The sequence below is a fragment of the Melospiza melodia genome, unplaced genomic scaffold (genome assembly GCF_035770615.1).
Source record: "Melospiza melodia melodia isolate bMelMel2 unplaced genomic scaffold, bMelMel2.pri scaffold_293, whole genome shotgun sequence".
Classification (NCBI taxonomy): Eukaryota; Metazoa; Chordata; class Aves; order Passeriformes; family Passerellidae; genus Melospiza; species Melospiza melodia.
The window spans coordinates 41,237-59,541 of record NW_026948612.1 but is presented as its reverse complement, the minus strand read 5'-3'; the positions used below and the strand labels follow the sequence as shown (position 1 = coordinate 59,541).

At 53.9% G+C, this 18,305-nt stretch overlaps 1 protein-coding gene across 2 annotated transcripts; it reads right to left on the bottom strand.

Annotated features, from left to right (window-relative positions):
- Window positions 1–196: 196 nt before the first annotated feature.
- On the bottom strand, window positions 197–15,183 carry SCN1B (sodium voltage-gated channel beta subunit 1). Of its 2 annotated transcripts, none has more exons than XM_063182706.1 (6): window positions 14,573–15,183; window positions 10,288–10,454; window positions 6,881–6,973; window positions 5,963–6,110; window positions 4,099–4,234; window positions 197–1,441 (listed from the first exon to the last, which is right to left on the bottom strand). In XM_063182706.1, exons 1-6 carry the CDS (start codon window positions 14,664–14,666, stop codon window positions 1,375–1,377), a joined length of 705 nt encoding a protein of 234 aa, XP_063038776.1. In that variant the 5' UTR covers window positions 14,667–15,183; the 3' UTR covers window positions 197–1,374. The 2 variants fall into 2 exon arrangements, with proteins under 2 accessions (XP_063038776.1, XP_063038778.1); XM_063182708.1 differs by having other exon boundaries at window positions 5,963–6,174; window positions 6,945–6,973.
- Window positions 15,184–18,305: the final 3,122 nt, after the last annotated feature.

Genomic DNA, 18,305 nt, shown 5'->3' with positions numbered 1-18,305 from the left:
ACCCCGATGACGTCATCGACTTCCCCCGGATGACGTCATCAACCTCCCATAAACCCCCAAACTACGCCGATGACGTCACCGCCTCATTTGCATACACCCCCTCCCATTGTGTTCCCGTTTGTGCGTCCCTCATTATCATAAATCTCATTTGCATACCGGAGACCCGCCCCCACACCAAGGACTCGAGGCTCGGCAGTCCAGCTCATTTGCATGTTCATTTGCATGATCATTTACATATCGGGGCTTGGCACAATTAATCCGTTAATTATGGCACTCATTTGCATACGGGCGTTCATTTGCATACAGCGATGTGTCGGCGCGGCGGTGCTCATTTGCATACGGTGCTCGGTGCTCATTTGCATGCCCCGCCTCGTTTGCAGGTTCATTTGCATATCGCAATTAAGTGAGATGTGCATTTGTGCGGCTGTGTCAGTGCTCATTTGCATAATGCTTTGTTTATGTACAGCTCATTTACATAATAAATAACCCGCGGTTACAGTTCTCGCCTCCACCTCATTTGCATACTGCCTCATTTACATCTATTTACACACCCCTCATTTGCATATCACCCTCATTTGTGTTGCCACACCCCCCTCATTTGCATAAAGTGCTGTTGAGGTCTCGTCCTCTTGTCTCATTTACATATTGCTCTTTTAAATATCTCTCATTTGCATACGGCTCATTTGCATACAGCTCATTTACATGCGCACTCCTCTCACACTCGGGGGGGATCGACCCCAAATTTGGGGAATTTGACCCCAAAATTTTGGGAATTTTTCCAAAAATTTGGGATTTTTTTTGTCCCAAATTTGGAAATTTTTTTTGTCCTGAATTTAGGAAATTTTACTCAAAATTTTGGGATTTTTGGGGTGAAATTTGGGGGGATTTTCTCCCAAACTTTGAAGAAATTTGACCGAAATTTTGGGATTATTTTAAACAAATTTTGAATTTTTTTTTTCCTGAATTTTGAAGGATTTTTTTCCCTCCAATTTTTGAAATCCTCATCTTTCCTCCCGACCTCCCCCCAGATTTTTTCCCTCAAATTTTGTGACTTTTCCCCACACATTTTTGGGATTTTTTTCCCTAAAATTTTGGGATTTTTCCCCCAGATTTTTGGGATTTTTTTCCCCAAAATTTTTGAGATTTTCCCCCCAAATTTTTGGGGTTTTTTTCCCCAAAATTTTTGGGTTTTTTTTTTCCCCCCACTTTTGGGGTCCGGGTGGGGTCGGGGCCATGCGGGGTCAGGGGTGGGGGAGGGGTCAGGGGGGTCCCCCCCGGGGGGGTTATTGCAGGGGGGGGCCTGGGGGGGTCAGAGGTCACTGGGGGTCACTGGGGGTCACTCGGGGGTCAAAGGTCACTCGGGGTCACTCGGGGTCACTCGGCCGCCTGGACGCCGCCGCAGTTCTCTTTGCTCTCCGAGGTGATGGCCAAGTACTCCGACCTGAGGGGGGGGGAGGGGAGAAATTCGGGGTGGGGGAGGGGCCCCAAAAATCCAAAAATTCTGCCCCAAAATGTCCAAAACCAAAAAAAAAAGTCCATCCAAAATTCCACCCAGAAATGCCTCAAAATTAAAAAAAAAATCCACTCGAAAACCCAAATAACTCCTCCTCCAACACTGAGAAATCCTCCCAAAAAATCCCCCCCGAAAATCCTAAAAATTCCACCCCAAAATCCCAAAATCTCCACCCCAAAAATGTCCAAAATCCCTCCCCAAAATCCCCAAAATTCCTCCCCAAAATCCCCAAAATTCCTCCTCAAAATCCCAAAATCTCCACCCCAAAAATCCCCAAAATTCCTCCTCAAAATCCCAAAATCCCCACCCCAAAATCCCAAAACTTCCTCCTCAAAATCCCAAAATCTCCACCCCAAAATCCCCAAAATCCCTCCCCAAAATCCCCAAAATTCCTCCCCAAAATCCCAAAATCTCCACCCCAGAAACGCCCAAAATCCCCAAAATTCCTCCCCAAAATTTTACACTCAAATGGCCCAAAACTTTTAAAAAACCCCACCCAGAAATGCCCCAAAATGAAAAAAAATCCACCCAAAAATCTCCCAAAAATCCCATCCCAAAAATGCCCCAAAATCCAAAAATTCTGCCCCAAAAACCCCAAAATCTCCCCAAAAAATCCACCCCAAAATCCCACCCAGAAATGCCCCAAAATGAAAAAAAATTAAGCCACGCCCCTTTAGTCCACACCCAGTCTGAAGCCACGCCCCCATTCTGTAAGCCACGCCCCCTCCGCCATTTTAAACCTCCATTTTCCTCCTCATTTCCTCATTTTTCGCCCCATTTTCACCCAATTTTTTTGCATTTCTCCCACAAATTCCAACCCAAACTATTCAAAAATTATACCACGCCCCCTTAGGCCACACCCAGTCTGAAGCCACGCCCACAACCTAAAGCCACGCCCCCTCCCGCCATTTTGAGACCCCATTTTTTTCCTAATTTCCCCATTTTTGCCTCAATTCTCACATTTTTAACCCCGAGTTTCCAATTCCTTCCCCTGAAATTCAGCCACGCCCCCTAAGGTCACACCTACTCCAAAGCCACGCCCCCATTCTTTAAGCCACGCCCCCTCCGCCATTTTAAACCTCCATTTTCCTCCTCATTTCCTCATTTTTCGCCCCATTTTTGCCCAGTTTTTTGCATTTCTCCCACAAATTCCAATCCAAACCACACCAAAATTAAACCACGCCCACTTAGGCCACACCCACTCTAAACCACGCCCACGTTCTTTAAGCCACGCCCCCCCCGCCATTTTAAACCTCCATTTTCCTCCTCATTTCCTCATTTTTCGCCCCATTTTCACCCAGTTTTTTGTATTTCTCCCCCAAATTCCAACCCAAACCACTCCAAAATTAAACCACGCCCCTTTGGGCCACACCCACTCCAAAGCCACGCCCCCATTCTTTAAGCCACGCCCCTCCCGCCATTTTAAACCTCCATTTTTGTCCTAATTTCCTCATTTTTCGCCCATTTCCACCCAGTTTTTTGCATTTCTCCCCCAAATTCCAACCCAAACCAGTCCAAATCTAAACCACGCCCCTTTGGGCCACACCCACTCTAAACCACGCCCACCATATTTAAGCCACGCCCCCTCCCGCCATTTTAAACCTCCATTTTCCTCCTAATTTCCTCACTTTTCGCCCCATTTTTGCCCAGTTTTTTGCATTTCTCCCACAAATTCCAATCCAAACCACACCAAAATTAAACCACGCCCACTTAGGCCACACCCACCCTAAACCACGCCCCCGTTCTTTAAGCCACGCCTCCTCCCGCCATTTTAAACGTCCATTTTCCTCCTAATTTCCTCATTTTTCGCCCCATTTTCACCCAATTTTTTTGCATTTCTCCCCCAAAATTCCAACCCAAACCACTCCAAAATTAAACCACGCCCCCTTAGGCCACACCCAGTCTGAAGCCACGCCCACAACCTAAAGCCACGCCCCCTCCCGCCATTTTGAGACCCCATTTTTTTCCTAATTTCCCCATTTTTGCCTCAATTCTCACATTTTTAACCCCGAGCTTCCAATTCCTTCCCCTGAAATTCAGCCACGCCCCCTAAGGCCACACCTACTCCAAAGCCACGCCCCCTTTCTTTAGGCCACGCCCCTCCGCCATTTTAAACCTCCATTTTCCTCCTAATTTCCTCATTTTTCGCCCCATTTGCACCCCAATTTTTGGCATTTCTCCCCCAAATTCCAACCCAAACTATTCAAAAATTACACCACGCCCCCTTAGGCCACACCCAGTCTGAAGCCACGCCCCCATTCTTTAAGCCACGCCCCTCCCACCATTTTGAAAACCCTTTTTTTTCCCTAATTTCCTCATTTTTACCTCATTTTTTCCCATTTGTTTCCATTTCTCCCCAAATTCCAACCACTCCAAAATTAAACCACGCCCACTTAGGCCACACCCACTCCCAAAGCCACACCCCCACGCTTTAAGCCACGCCCCCCCCGCCATTTCAACCCCCTAATTTCCTCATTTTTCGCTCTTTTTTCGCCCGGTTTTTTGCATTTTTCCCCCAAAAAACCTCGCCCCGGCGTTAAGCCCCGCCCACCGCGGCCCCGCCCAGGGAGGCCCCGCCCACTCACGCGCTGTCGGGGGGCGGGGAGGCGGCCGCCACCTTGCGGTAGCAGTAGAGCATCTCGGCGGCGAGCCAGAGCGTCAGCACCACGATGAGCACGTACATCAGGATCTCGGACACGATGGATGCCAGGTCCCGCCGCGCTGGGGGGAGAAAATATTTCCTAAAATCACGGGAAACGTCCCCAAAAAAATCCCCGAAAAAATTCCCGAAAAAATTCCCCAAAAAAATCCCGAAAAAAATCCGGGAAAATTTGGCGGTTTTGGGGCCGAATTTGGGTATTTGGGGGCTAAGCCACGCCCATTTTTGCCTAAGCCACGCCCACTTTCTGCCTTATATGGGCATGGGGCTTCGCCAGTGAGTCCCAGTTTGATCCCAGTGCTCCCAGTTTGATCCCAGTTTGATCTCTGTGCTTCCAGTCCCTCCCAGTTTGATCCCAGTGCCCTCCCAGTGCTCCCAGTTTGATCCCAGTGCCCTCCCAGTGCTCCCAGTTTGATCCCAGTGCTCCCAGTTTGATTCCAGTGCTCCCAGTTTGATCCCAGTGCCCTCCCAGTGCTCCCAGTTTGATCCCAGTGCTCCCAGTTTGATCCCAGTGCCCTCCCAGTGCTCCCAGTTTGATCCCAGTGCCCTCCCAGTGCTCCCAGTTTGATCCCAGTGTTATCCCAGCCCTCCCAGTTTGATCCCAGCCCTCTCCCAGTCCCTCCCAGTTTGATTCCAGCGCTCCCAGTTTGATCCCAGTCCTCTCCCAGTTTGCTCCCGGTGCCCTCCCAGTGCTCCCAGTTTGATCCCAGTTTGATCCCAGTGCTCCCAGTTTGATCCCAGTGCTCCCAATTTGATCCCAGTGCCCTCCCAGTCCCTCCCAGTTTGATCCCAGTGCTCCCAGTTTGATCCCAGCCCTCTCCCAGTGCTCCCAGTTTCATCCCAGTGCTACCAGTCTCTCCCAGTTTGATCCCAGTTTGATCCCAGTCCCTCCCAGTTTGATCCCAGTGCTCCCAGTTTGATCCCAGTGCTCCCAGTTTGATCCCAGTGCCCTCCCAGTCCCTCCCAGTTTAATCCCAGTGCTCCCAGTTTGATCCCAGCTTGATCCCAATCCCATCCCAGTCCCTCCCAGTCCATCCCAGTTCCCCTTTACTCCCCTCCAGCTCCATCCCAGTCCACCCCAGTCCCTTCCAACCATCTCCCAGTCCCTCCCAGTTCATCCCAGTCAATCCCAATCCCCTCCCAGTGCACCCCAGTACATCCCAGTGCCCTCCCAGTTTATCCCAGTTTATCCCAGTTCATCCCAGTGCCCTCCCAGCACCTTTCTCCACCACGGCCAGCTTCAGGGTCTGGTTCCTGGCCAGGCTGTAGGTGCAGCCCAATCCCCTCCCAGTTTGTCCCAGTCCCTCCCAGTCCATCCCAATCCATCCCAGTCCATCCCAGTCCTTCCCAGTCCTCTCCCAATTCATCCCAGTCCCTCCCAGGTGCTCCCAGTCCATCCCAATCCCATCCCAGTCCCTCCCAGTTTGTCCCAGTCCTTCCCAGTTCCCCCCCAGTCCCTCCCCAATGAACTCCCAGTGTCTCACTGGCTCCGCCTGGTGGCGCCTTTGGGAACTGCAGCGTCCTCCCACCAATTCCCAGTTCATCCCAGTTCATCCCAGTTCATCCCAGTGCCTTCCAGTCCATCCAAGTTCCTCCCAGTCCCCTCCCAACCACGTCCCAGTCCCTCCCAGTTCATCCCAGTCCCACCCAGTTCATCCCAGTCCATCCCAGTTCCCCTTTAATCTCCCTCCTACCTCCATTTTTCTTCCCTCCAGCTCCATCCCAGTCCCTCCCAATCCCTGCCAACCAACTCCCAGTTCATCCCAGTTTATCCCAGTATATCCCAGCACCTTTCTCCACCACGGCCAGCTTCAGGGTCTGGTTCCTGGCCAGGCTGTAGGTGTAGCCCTCGAAGGTCAGGTTGCGCTTCAGCCGGCACACGTAGTGCCCGGCGTGGGCGCGCTTCACCTCGGCCAGCCACACCGACAGGTCCTGCAGGTCCCGCGTGCCCCGCGAGCCGTTCCACGAGATCACCCCCAGGAACGGCCCCGGCGCCACCCCACTCGCCCTCCTCGGGGCTGTAGTGCAGGATCTGTACCAGTAGAAACCAGTAAGAACCAGTAAGAACCAGTAGAAACCAGTAAAAACCAGCGAGAGTCAATGGCAAGGGATTATAAATGGTGTTGGCTCAGTGGCGCCCTCCGGTGGTTGAGTTTGGCATTGCAACTGCGCCCAATTGTGCTGCGGGGAATTCCCAGTAGCTCCCAGTTCAGCCCAGTGATTCCCAGTATGGCCCAGTAGCTCCCAGTAGCTCCCAGTTCAGCCCAGTATATCCCCAGTGTCTCCCCAGTAGCTCCCAGTTCAGCCCAGTACATCCCATGTGTCTCCCCTGTAGCTCCCAGTTCAGCCCAGTAGCTCCCAGTGCCTCCCAGTAGCTCCCAGTTCAGCCCAGTACATCCCATGTGTCTCCCCAGTAGCTCCCAGCACCTCCCAGTAGCTCCCAGTGCCTCCCAGTAGCTCCCAGTTCAGCCCAGTACATCCCAAGCGTCTCCCCAGTAGCTCCCAGTGCTTCCCAGTAGCTCCCAGTTCAGCCCAGTACATCCCAAGCGTCTCCCCAGTAGCTCCCAGTTCAGCCCAGTGATTCCCAGTATGGCCCAGTAGCTCCCAGTGCCTCCCAGTAGCTCCCAGTTCAGCCCAGTACATCCCAAGTGTCTCCCCAGTGCCTCCCAGTTCACCCCAGTCCCCTCCCACCCCGACGGGTCCTGCAGGTCCCGCGTGCCCCGCGAGCCGTTCCACGAGATCACCCCCAGGAACGGCCCCGGGGCCACCCACTCGCCCTCCTCGGGGCTGTAGTGCAGGATCTAAACCAGTAGAAACCAGTAAGAACCAGTAAGAACCAGTGAGAGTTAACGGGAAGCAGTTGGGAATGGGGTTTGCTCAGTGGCGCCCTCCGGTGGTTGAGTTTGGCATTGCAACTGCGCCCAATTGTGCTGCGGGGAATTCCCAGTAGCTCCCAGTTCAGCCCAGTGATTCCCAGTATGGCCCAGTAGCTCCCAGTTCAGCCCAGTACATCCCAAGTGTCTCCCCAGTAGCTCCCAGTGCTTCCCAGTAGCTCCCAGTTCAGCCCAGTAGCTCCCAGTGCTTCCCAGTAGCTCCCAGTTCAGCCCAGTAGCTCCCAGTGCTTCCCAGTAGCTCCCAGTTCAGCCCAGTACATCCCCAGTGTCTCCCCAGTAGCTCCCAGTTCAGCCCAGTGATTCCCAGTATGGCCCAGTAGCTCCCAGTACCTCCCAGTAGCTCCCAGTTCAGCCCAGTACATCCCAAGTGTCTCCCCAGTAGCTCCCAGTGCCTCCCAGTAGCTCCCAGTTCAGCCCAGTACATCCCAAGTGTCTCCCCAGTAGCTCCCAGTTCAGCCCAGTGATTCCCAGTATGGCCCAGTAGCTCCCAGTAGCTCCCAGTTCAGCCCAGTATATCCCAAGTGTCTCCCCAGTAGCTCCCAGTTCAGCCCAGAACATCCCAAGTGTCTCCCCAGTAGCTCCCAGTTCAGCCCAGTACATCCCAAGTGTCTCCCCAGTAGCTCCCAGTTCAGCCCAGTACATCCCAAGTGTCTCCCCAGTAGCTCCCAGTTCAGCCCAGTACATCCCATGTGTCTCCCCAGTAGCTCCCAGCACCTCCCAGTAGCTCCCAGCACCTCCCAGTAGCTCCCAGTGCCTCCCAGTAGCTCCCAGTTCAGCCCAGTACATCCCCAGTGTCTCCCCAGTAGCTCCCAGTGCTTCCCAGTAGCTCCCAGTTCAGCCCAGTAGCTCCCAGTGCTTCCCAGTAGCTCCCAGTTCAGCCCAGTAGCTCCCAGTGCCTCCCAGTTCAGCCCAGTACATCCCAAGTGTCTCCCCAGTAGCTCCCAGTTCAGCCCAGTGATTCCCAGTATGGCCCAGTAGCTCCCAGTAGCTCCCAGTTCAGCCCAGTACATCCCAAGTGTCTCCCCGGTAGCTCCCAGTTCAGCCCAGTACATCCCATGTGTCTCCCCAGTAGCTCCCAGCACCTCCCAGTAGCTCCCAGTGCCTCCCAGTAGCTCCCAGTTCAGCCCAGTACATCCCAAGCGTCTCCCCAGTAGCTCCCAGTGCCTCCCAGTAGCTCCCAGTTCAGCCCAGTACATCCCAAGTGTCTCCCCAGCAGCTCCCAGTTCAGCCCAGTGATTCCCAGTATGGCCCAGGAGCTCCCAGTGCCTCCCAGTAGCTCCCAGTTCAGCCCAGTACATCCCAAGTGCCTCCCCAGTAGCTCCCAGTGCCTCCCAGTAGCTCCCAGTTCAGCCCACTGATTCCCAGTATGGCCCAGTAGCTCCCAGTGCCTCATCCCAATCCCCTCCCAGTTTGTCCCTATCCCCTCCCAGTCCCTCCCAGTCCTTCCCAGTCCCTCCCAGACCATCCCAGTCCCTCCCAGTCCCTCCCAGTTTGTCCCAGTCCACTCCCAGTCCCCTCCCAGTTTGTCCCAGTGCTCCCAGTGACCTTCTCGAACTGGGGGGCGCCCTCGGGCCGGAAGAACCACTCGCTCTCGGCCTCGGCCGGGGTCCATCCCAACCCATTCCCAGTTTGTCCCAGTCCCCTCCCAGTCCGTCCCAGTCCATCCCAGTCCCTCCCAGTTTGTCCCAATCCCCTCCCAGTCCCTCCCAGTTTGTCCCAGTCCCCTCCCAGTTTGTCCCAGTCCCCTCCCAGTCCCTTTCCATGAACTCCTGGCTCCCCCTGGTGGCCACTTTGGGAACTGCAACATCCTCCCAGTAACTCCCAGTTCATCCCAGTTTGTCCCAGTCCCTCCCAGTCCATCCCAGTAACTCCCAGTCCCTCCCAGTTTGTCCCAGTTCATCCCAGTTCCCTCCCAGTCCCTCCCAATGAACTCCCAGTGTCTCACTGGCTCCCCCTGGTGGCGGCTTTGGGAACTGCAGCGTCCTCCCAGTAACTCCCAGTCCATCCCAGTCCCTCCCAGTCCCTCCCAGTCCCTCCCAGTCCATCCCAGTCCCTCCCAGTCCCTCCCAGTTTGTCCCAATCCCCTCCCAGTCCCCTCCCAGTTCGTCCCAGTGCTCCCAGTGACCTTCTCGAACTGGGGGGCGCCCTCGGGCCGGAAGAACCACTCGCTCTCGGCCTCGGCCGGGGTCCATCCCAACCCATTCCCAGTTTGTCCCAGTCCCCTCCCAGTCCCTCCCAGTCCCTCCCAATCCCCTCCCAGTCCCTCCCAGTCCATCCCAGTCCCTCCCAGTTTGTCCCAGTCCCTCCCAGTTCCCTCCCAGTCCCTTTCCATGAACTCTTGGCTCCACCCGGTGGCCACTTTGGGAACTGCAGCGTCCTCCCAGTAACTCCCAGTCCCTCCCAGTTTGTCCCAATCCCCTCCCAGTCCATCCCAGTCCCCTCCCAGTCCCTCCCAGTCCTTCCCAGTCCATCCCAGTAACTCCCAGTCCCTCCCAGTTTGTCCCAGTCCCTCCCAGTCCCTCCCAGTCCCTTTCCATGAACTCTTGGCTGCCCCCGGTGGCCGCTTTGGGAACTGCAGCGTCCTCCCAGTAACTCCCAGTCCCTCCCAGTCCCCTCCCAGTCCCTCCCAGTTTGTCCCAATCCCCTCCCAGTCCCCTCCCGGTTTGTCCCAGTGCTCCCAGTGACCTTCTCGAACTGGGGGGCGCCCTCGGGCCGGAAGAACCACTCGCTCTCGGCCTCGGCCGGGGTCCATCCCAACCCATTCCCAGTTTGTCCCAGTCCCCTCCCAGTCCCTCCCAGTCCCTCCCAGTTTGTCCCAATCCCCTCCCAGTCCCTCCCAGTCCATCCCAGTCCCCTCCCAGTCCCTTTCCATGAACTCTTGGCTCCACCCGGTGGCCACTTTGGGAACTGCAGCGTCCTCCCAGTAACTCCAGTCCCTCCCAGTTTGTCCAATCCCCTCCCAGTCCATCCCAGTCCCCTCCCAGTCCCTCCCAGTCCTTCCCAGTCCATCCCAGTCCCTCCCAGTCCTTCCCAGTCCATCCCAGTAACTCCCAGTCCCTCCCAGTTTGTCCCAGTCCCTCCCAGTCCCTCCCAGTCCCTTTCCATGAACTCTTGGCTGCCCCCGGTGGCCGCTTTGGGAACTGCAGCGTCCTCCCAGTAACTCCCAGTCCCTCCCAATCCACTCCCAGTCCCTCCCAGTTTGTCCCAGTGCTCCCAGTGACCTTCTCGAACTGGGGGGCGCCCTCGGGCCGGAAGAACCACTCGCTCTCGGCCTCGGCCGGGGTCTCGCTGCGGCGCTTGCAGGCGATGCAGAGCAGCCGGAACGGCGCCCCCAGCACGGCCTCGGTGCCCGACGCCACCTCCACGCAGCCCCCCAGGGCCCCCGAAGCTGCGGCGAGGGGGAGGAAATGGAGGGGTCAAGAGAGAATTCCGGAATTTTCCAGAAATTCCCAAAAAATTCGGTGAAATTCCGACGGAATTTGACCGAAATTTGGTCAAAAATCCACCCTAAAACCGTTAAAATTGACCAAAAATGGACCCAAAATGGACCCAAAATGGACCCAAAATGGACCCAAAATCCCAAAAATGGGGAGGGAGAGGAAATGGGGGGTCAAGAGGGAATTCCTGAATTTTCCAGAAATTCCAAAAAAATTCGGTGAAATTCTGATGAAATTTGACTGAAATTCGGTCAAAAAAAGGGGAAAAATCCACCCAAAATGGTTAAAATTGACCCAAAATGGACCCAAAATCCAACCCCAAGATCCCAAAAATGGGGAGGGGGAGAAAATGGGGGGTCAAGAGGGAATTCTGGAATTTTCCAGAAATTCCCAAAAAAATTCGGTGAAATTCCGATGAAATTTGACCGAAATTTGGTCAAAAATCTGCGCCAAAACCGTTAAAATTGACCCAAATTGACCCAAATTGGACACAAAATGGACCCAAAATGGAGCCAAAATCCAAAAATGGGGAGGGGGAGGAAATGGGGGGTCAAGAGGGAATTCCTGAATTTTCCAGAAATTCCCAAAAAAAAATTCGGTGAAATTCCGATGAAATTTGACTGAAATTTGGTCAAAAATCCACCCCAAAACCGTTAAAATTGACCCAAAGTGGAGCCAAAATCCAACCCCAAGATCCCAAAAATGGGGAGGGGGAGAAAATGGGGGGTCAAGAGGGAATTCCGGAATTTTCCAGAAATTCCCAAAAAATTCGGTGAAATTCTGATGAAATTTGACTGAAATTCGGTCAAAAAAAGGGGGAAAATCCACCCCAAAATGGTTAAAATTGACCCAAATTGGACACAAAATCCACCCCCAGGACCCCAAAAATGGGGAGGGGGAGAAAATGGGGGGTCAAGAGGGAATTCCTGAATTTTCCAGAAATTCCCCAAAAAAAAATTCGGTGAAATTCTGATAAAATTTGACCGAAATTTGGTCAAAAATCCACCCTAAAACCGTTAAAATGGACCCAAAATGGACCCAAAATGGACCCAAAATCCCAAAAATGGAGAGGGGGAGGAAATGGGGGGTCAACAGGGAATTCCGGAATTTTCCAGAAATTCCAAAAAAATTCGGTGAAATTCTGATGAAATTTGACTGAAATTCGGTCAAAAAAAGGGGAAAAATCCACCCCAAAATGGTTAAAATTGACCCAAAATGGACACACAATCCCAAAAATGGGGAGGGGGAGGAAATGGGGGGGTCAAGAGGGAATTCCAGAATTTTCACGAAATTCAAAAAAATTCAGTGAAATTCCGTTGAAATTTGACCGAAATTTGGTCAAAAATCCGCACCAAAAGCGTTAAAATGGACCCAAAATGGACCCAAAATGGACCCAAAATGGACCCAAAATGGACCCAAAATCCCAAAAATGGGGAGGGGGAGAAAATGGGGGGTCAAGAGGGAATTCCGGAATTTTCCAGAAATTCCCAAAAAATTTGGTGAAATTTTGATGAAATTTGACCGAAATTTGGTCAAAAAAAGGGGAAAAATCCACCCCAAAATGGTTAAAATTGACCCAAATTGGACACAAAATCCAACCCCAAGATCCCAAAAATGGGGAGGGGGAGGAAATGGGGGGGTCAAGAGGGAATTCCAGAATTTTCACGAAATTCAAAAAAATTCAGTGAAATTCCGTTGAAATTTGACCGAAATTTGGTCAAAAATCCGCGCCAAAACCGTTAAAATTGACCCAAAATGGACCCAAAATGGACCCAAAATGGACCCATAATCCCAAAAATGGGGAGGAGAGGAAATGGGGGGTCAAGAGGGAATTCTGGAATTTTCCAGAAATTCCCAAAAAATTCGGTGAAATTCTGATGAAATTTGACCAAAATTTGGTCAAAAATCCACCCCAAAATGGTGAAAATTGACCCAAACTGGAGCCAAAATCCACCCCCAGGACCCCAAAATTTCAGGGAGGGGCAGAAAGGGAGGTCAGCAAGGAATTCCCAAATTTTCCTAAAATATTCCCAAAAAATTCCCCAAAAAATCCAAAAAAAAACCCCAAAATATTCCATTGAAATTTGCCCAAAAATTCGATCCAAAAATCATCAAAATTTGCCCCAAAAGGCACCAAAATCCAGCTCAAAACGGCCCCAAAATCCCCAAAATTCACCCTCGGGACCCCAAAAATGGGGAGGGGAATAAGGAACCCCAAAATTCCCAAAAAGTCCCAAAATTTCTTTAAAATTTCTTTAAAATTTCTTTAAAATTTCCTGAAAATTCCCTTAAAATTCCCAGAAATTTCGCCCAAATTTCACCAAAATCGACTCCAATAAAATCCAGCCGAAAATTGACCCAAAATCTCCCAAAATTGTCCCAAAATTCATCCCCGGGACCCCAAAATTTGGGATTGGGGGTTGAAGGAATTTGGAATTCCCCCCAAAAAATTCCCAAAATTGGCCAAAAATTCGTCAAAATTCTGCCCGAAAATACCAAATTTGCCCCAAAAATTGTCCCAAATTGTCCCAAAATTGTCCCAGATTTGGCTCTTTTGGACATTTTTGGGGTCCCAGGTGACATTTGGGGACATTTGGTGACATTTTGGGACATTTTGGGGACATTTTGGGGGTCCCAGGTGACATTTGGGGACATTTTGGGGACATTTTGGGACATTTCAAGACCTTTTGGTGACATTTGGGGACATTTTTGGGGTCCCAGGTGACATTTTGGGGGTCCCAAGTGACATTTGGGGACATTTTGGGGACATTTTTGGGGTCCCAGGTGACGTTTTGGGACATTTCAAGACATTTTGGGGACACTTTGGGGACATTTTGGGGTCCCGGTGACATCTGGGGGCTCCCAGGTGACATTTTTGGGACATTTTAAGACATTTTGGGGACATTTTTGGGGTCCCAGGTGACATCTGGGGACATTTTAAGACCTTTTGGGGACATTTGGGGACATTTTTGGGGTCCCAGGTGACATTTTGGGACATTTTAAGACATTTTAGTGACATTTGGGGACATTTTGGGGACATTTAGTGACATTTTTGGGGTCCCAGGTGACATTTTGGGGACATTTTAAGACCTTTTGGTGACATTTGGGGAGATTTTTGGGGTCCCAGGTGACATTTTGGGACATTTTAAGACATTTTGGGGACATTTTGGGGGTCCCAGGTGACATTTGGGGACATTTTGGGGACATTTTGGGACATTTCAAGACCTTTTGGGGACATTTGGGGACATTTTTGGGGTCCCAGGTGACATTTTGGGGGTCCCAGGTGACATTTTGGGGACATTTTGGGGACATTTGGTGACATTTTGGGGACATTTCAAGACCTTTTGGTGACATTTGGGGACATTTTTGGGGTCCCAGGTGACATTTTGGGGTCCAAAGTGACATTTGGGGACATTTTGGGGACATTTTTGGGGTCCCAGGTGACATTTTGGGACATTTCAAGACATTTTGGGGACACTTTGGGGACATTTTGGGGTCCCGGTGACATCTGGGGGCTCCCAGGTGACATTTTGGGACATTTTAAGACATTTTGGGGACATTTTTGGGGTCCCAGGTGACATCTGGGGACATTTTTGGGGACATTTTTGGGGTCCCAGGTGACATTTTGGGGTCCCAGGTGACATTTTGGGACATTTTAAGACATTTTGGTGACATTTGGGGACATTTTTGGGGTCCCAGGTGATATTTGGGGACATTTTAAGACATTTTGGGGACATTTTAAGACATTTTGGGGACACTTTGGGACATTTGGAGAGGTCTAGGTGACATTTTGGGACATTTTTGGGGACACTTTGGGACATTTTGGGGTCCCAGTTGAGATTTGGGGGGGTCCCAGTTGACATTTTGGGGATATTTGGGGCAAATCTGGGGACATTTTGGGGACATTTAGTGACATTTTGGGGTCCCGGTGACATCTGGGGGCTCCCAGGTGACATTTTGGGGACATTTAGTGACATTTTGGGGACATTTAGTGACATTTTAGGGACATTTAGTGACATTTTGGGACATTTTGGGGTCCCGGTGACATTCGGGGGGGTCCCGAACTCACCCTCAAGGAGCCCGAGGAGCAGCGGCAGCAACATGGCGGCACTTCGGCAATTTCCGGAAACCTTCGGCTCTTTCCGACCCTCTTCGTTCTCCATTCGGCTCTTTCCGACCCTCCCCGCTCTCCCTTCGTTCACTTCCGGCCCAGCTTCGCTCACTTCCGGCCCAGTTCGGCTTTTTCCGGCCCGGTTCGGTTCTTTCCGTGCAGCTCCGTCCTCACTTCGCTTCTCCCGCTCTTTTTTCGGCTCTTTCCGGAGAACTTCGCCTCTTTCCGGCCCGCTTCTGATTTCTCCGGCCTAGTTGCGCCCAGTTGAGCCCAGTTGGGCCCAGTTTGGGGCCCAGTTCAGCGGCTCCGCTCCCCCTCAGCCCCCTGCCCGGCCCATGGGCTCCTCCCCCTGCCGCAGGAGGAGGATGAGGAGGAGGAGGATGAGGAGGAAGAGCCCGGGACGGCTCGGAGGAGCCGCTTCAAGGCATGGCCGGACCCTCCGGCGGGTCCGCTTCGGCTTTTTCCGCTCGCCGACCTTCGGCTCTTTCCGCCTCTCGCTTCGCCGCCGCTCGGCTCCGCTTCGGCTTTTTCCGGCTCTTTTCGGCTCCGCTCGGTCCCGGCGCACTGCGGCGCCCGAGGGGGGGGGGGCGGGACCGAGGGATTGACGTCATTAAAGTGGGCGTGGCTCCATGCCCCGCCCCCCCCCCGATGTCCCCGAACGTGTCGCGATGTCCCCAAGGCCACCCCGAGGTGTCGCCGAGGTTGTCCCAGTGTCCCTCAAGGGTGTCCTTGTGTCCCCAAGGCCATCCCAGTGTCACCCACGTTGTCCCTGTGTCCCCCCAAAGTGTCCCCAAATCCATCCCCAGGTTGTCCCCAAAGTGTCCCCAAGGGTGTCCTCGGGTCCCTCCTGGTGTCCCCAATGGTGTCCCCGTGTCCCCAAGGGTGTCCCCAACTCCCTCTCAATGTCCCCAATGATGTCCCCAAGGGTGTCCCCATGTCCCCAGGGGTGTCCCCAAAGTGTCCCCAACTCCATCCCAGTGTCCCCAGGGGTGTCCCCGTGTCCCCAAGGTGTCCCTGTGTCCCCAAGGGTGTCCCCAACTCCCTTTCAATGTCCCCAGGGATGTCCCCAAACCCATCCCAGTGTCCCCAAAGTGTCCCCATGTCCCCAAAGTGTCCCCAGGTCCCTCCCGGTGTCCCCAAGGGTGTCCCCAGCCCTGTCCCAATGTCTCCAGGGTGTCCCCAAAGTGTCCCCAAGGGTGTCCCCATGTCCCCAGGGGTGTCCCCAGTGTCCCCAATGGTGTCCCTGTGTCCCCAGGAATGTCCCGGTGTCCCCCCCCACTGTCCCCAAGTCCCTCCTGGTGTCCCCAAACCCATCCCAGTGTCCCCAGGGGTGTCCCCAGGTCCCTCCCGGTGTCCCCAAGGGTGTCCCCATGTCCCCAAGGGTGTCCCTGTGTCCCCAAGGGTGTCCCCAACTCCATCCCAGTGTCCCCAGGGATGTCCCCAAGGCCAGCCCGGTGTCCCCAAACCCATCCCAGTGTCCCCAGGGGTGTCCCCAGTGTCCCCAATGGTGTCCCTGTGTCCCCAGGAATGTCCCGGTGTCCCCCCCCACTGTCCCCAAGTCCCTCCTGGTGTCCCCAAACCCATCCCAGTGTCCCCAAAGTGTCCCCATGTCCCCAGGGGTGTCCCCAAAGTGTCCCCAAGTCCATCCCAGTGTCCCCAAGGGTGTCCCCAACGTCCCCAAGTGTGTCCCAGTGTCCCCAGGAATGTCCCGGTGTCCCCCCCAAGTGTCCCCAAGTCCCTCCTGGTGTCCCCAAACCCATCCCTGTGTCCCCAGGGATGTCCCGGTGTCCCCCCCAGTGTCCCCAAGTCCCTCCCGGTGTCCCCAAACCCATCCCAGTGTCCCCAAGGGTGTCCCCAGTGATGTCCCCGTGTCCCCAAAGTGTCCCCAGGTCCCTCCCGGTGTCCCCAAGGGTGTCCCCAGTGATGTCCCAGTGTCCCCAATGGTGTCCCCGTGTCCCCAAAGTGTCCCCAAGTCCATCCCAGTGTCCCCAGGGGTGTCCCCAGGTCCCTCCCGGTGTCCCCAAACCCATCCCTGTGTCCCCAAGGGTGTCCCCATGTCCCCAGAAGTGTCCCCAGGTCCCTCCCAGTGTCCCCGGGAATGTCCCAGTGGCCTAAACGCGATGTGGGCGTGGCCACACCACATGTGGGCGTGTCTACAACGGAATGGGCGTGGCCACAACGTGTGCGCAGTGGAGGGGGCGTGGCCTAAACCGACTGGGCGTGGCTTAAACCCTCAATGGGCGCTCCCAACAACACCGGGGGCGCGTCCACAGCGGAGTGGGCGTGGTTTAATCAGAGTAGGCGTGGCTAACGCGGAATGGGCGTGGCCAACAACACTCGCCGCGCGCCCAGAGCGGTGTGGGCGTGGTTAAAGCAGAGTAGGCGTGGCTAAGGCGGAATGGGCGTGGCCAGCAACACTCGGTGCGCGCCCACAGCGGAGCGGGCGTGGTTAAAACAGAGTAGGCGTGGCTAACGGGAAATGGGCGTGGCCAACAACACAATGCGCGCCCACGGCGGAGTGGGCGTGGCTAACGCGGAATGGGCGTGGCCAACAACACAATGCGCGCCCTCAGCGGAGTGGGCGTGGTCTAAACGATGTGGGCGTGGCCTAAACGCTCCATGGGCGCTCCCAACAACACCGGGGGCGCACCCACAGCGGAGTGGGCGTGGTCTAAACGAGGTGGGCGTGTCCACCGGGGAAATGGGCGTGGCCAGGCGGCCCCGCCCCCCCGCCGCGGGGATTCCCCGCTCGCTTCCGCTCCCGCGGCGCCTCCGCCGCAGCCCCGAGGTCCCTTCTGGGGGGGGTCCCCCCCAAAAACCCCCAGGCCGGGACCCCCCGATGGCCGAGGAGCTGCCGGTGGATCTGCGCACGCGCCGCGCCCCCAACCCCCCCCGGGCCCCCCAAAAACGCCGCCCCTCCCCCACCCCCGAGGCGTCGCTGCCGCTCCGGAAGCGCCGCTCGGTGCTGGGGGGGGGGGGAGACCCCCGGAATTGGGGGGAGCCCCCCCCGAACCCCCCCATTCGGCCGCCCCCAAAATTCGGCGTCGGAACAGGTGAGACCCCAATTTTTCCCCCGCTTTTTTTCCCCTTTTTTCCCCCCTTTTTTTCCCTTTTTTCCCCATTTTCCCCATTTTTCCCCAAATTTCCTCCAAATTTTCCCCCACTTTTCCCCCAAAAATTCCCCAAATTTTCCCCAACTTTTTCCCTGCGTTTTTACCATTTTTCCCCATTTTCCCAAATTTTTCTCCAAAATTCCCCCCATTTTCGCTTAATTTCCCTCCAAAATTTTCCCAGTTTTTCCCAATTTTTTACAATTTTCTCACATTTTTTCCCACTTTCCCCCACTTTTTCCCCAATTTTCCTCCAAATTTTTCCCACTTTTTTCCGAATTTTTTCCCAATTTTTCCTCCAAATTTTCCCAATTTTCCCCCATTTTCCTCAAAAATTTTCCCACTTTTTTCCCAATTTTTCCCCACTTGTTCCTCCAAATTTTTCCCCACTTTTTCCTCGAATTTTCCCCCCTTTCCCCCTAATTTTCCTCATTTTTCCTCTCTTTATTCCCATTTTTCCCCACTTTTTTCCTATTTTTTCCACCACTTTCTCACCAACTTTCCTCCAAATTTTTCCCTCTTTTTACCCCAAAATTCCCCAATTTTTCCTCAAATTTCTCCCACTTTTCCCCCAATTTTCA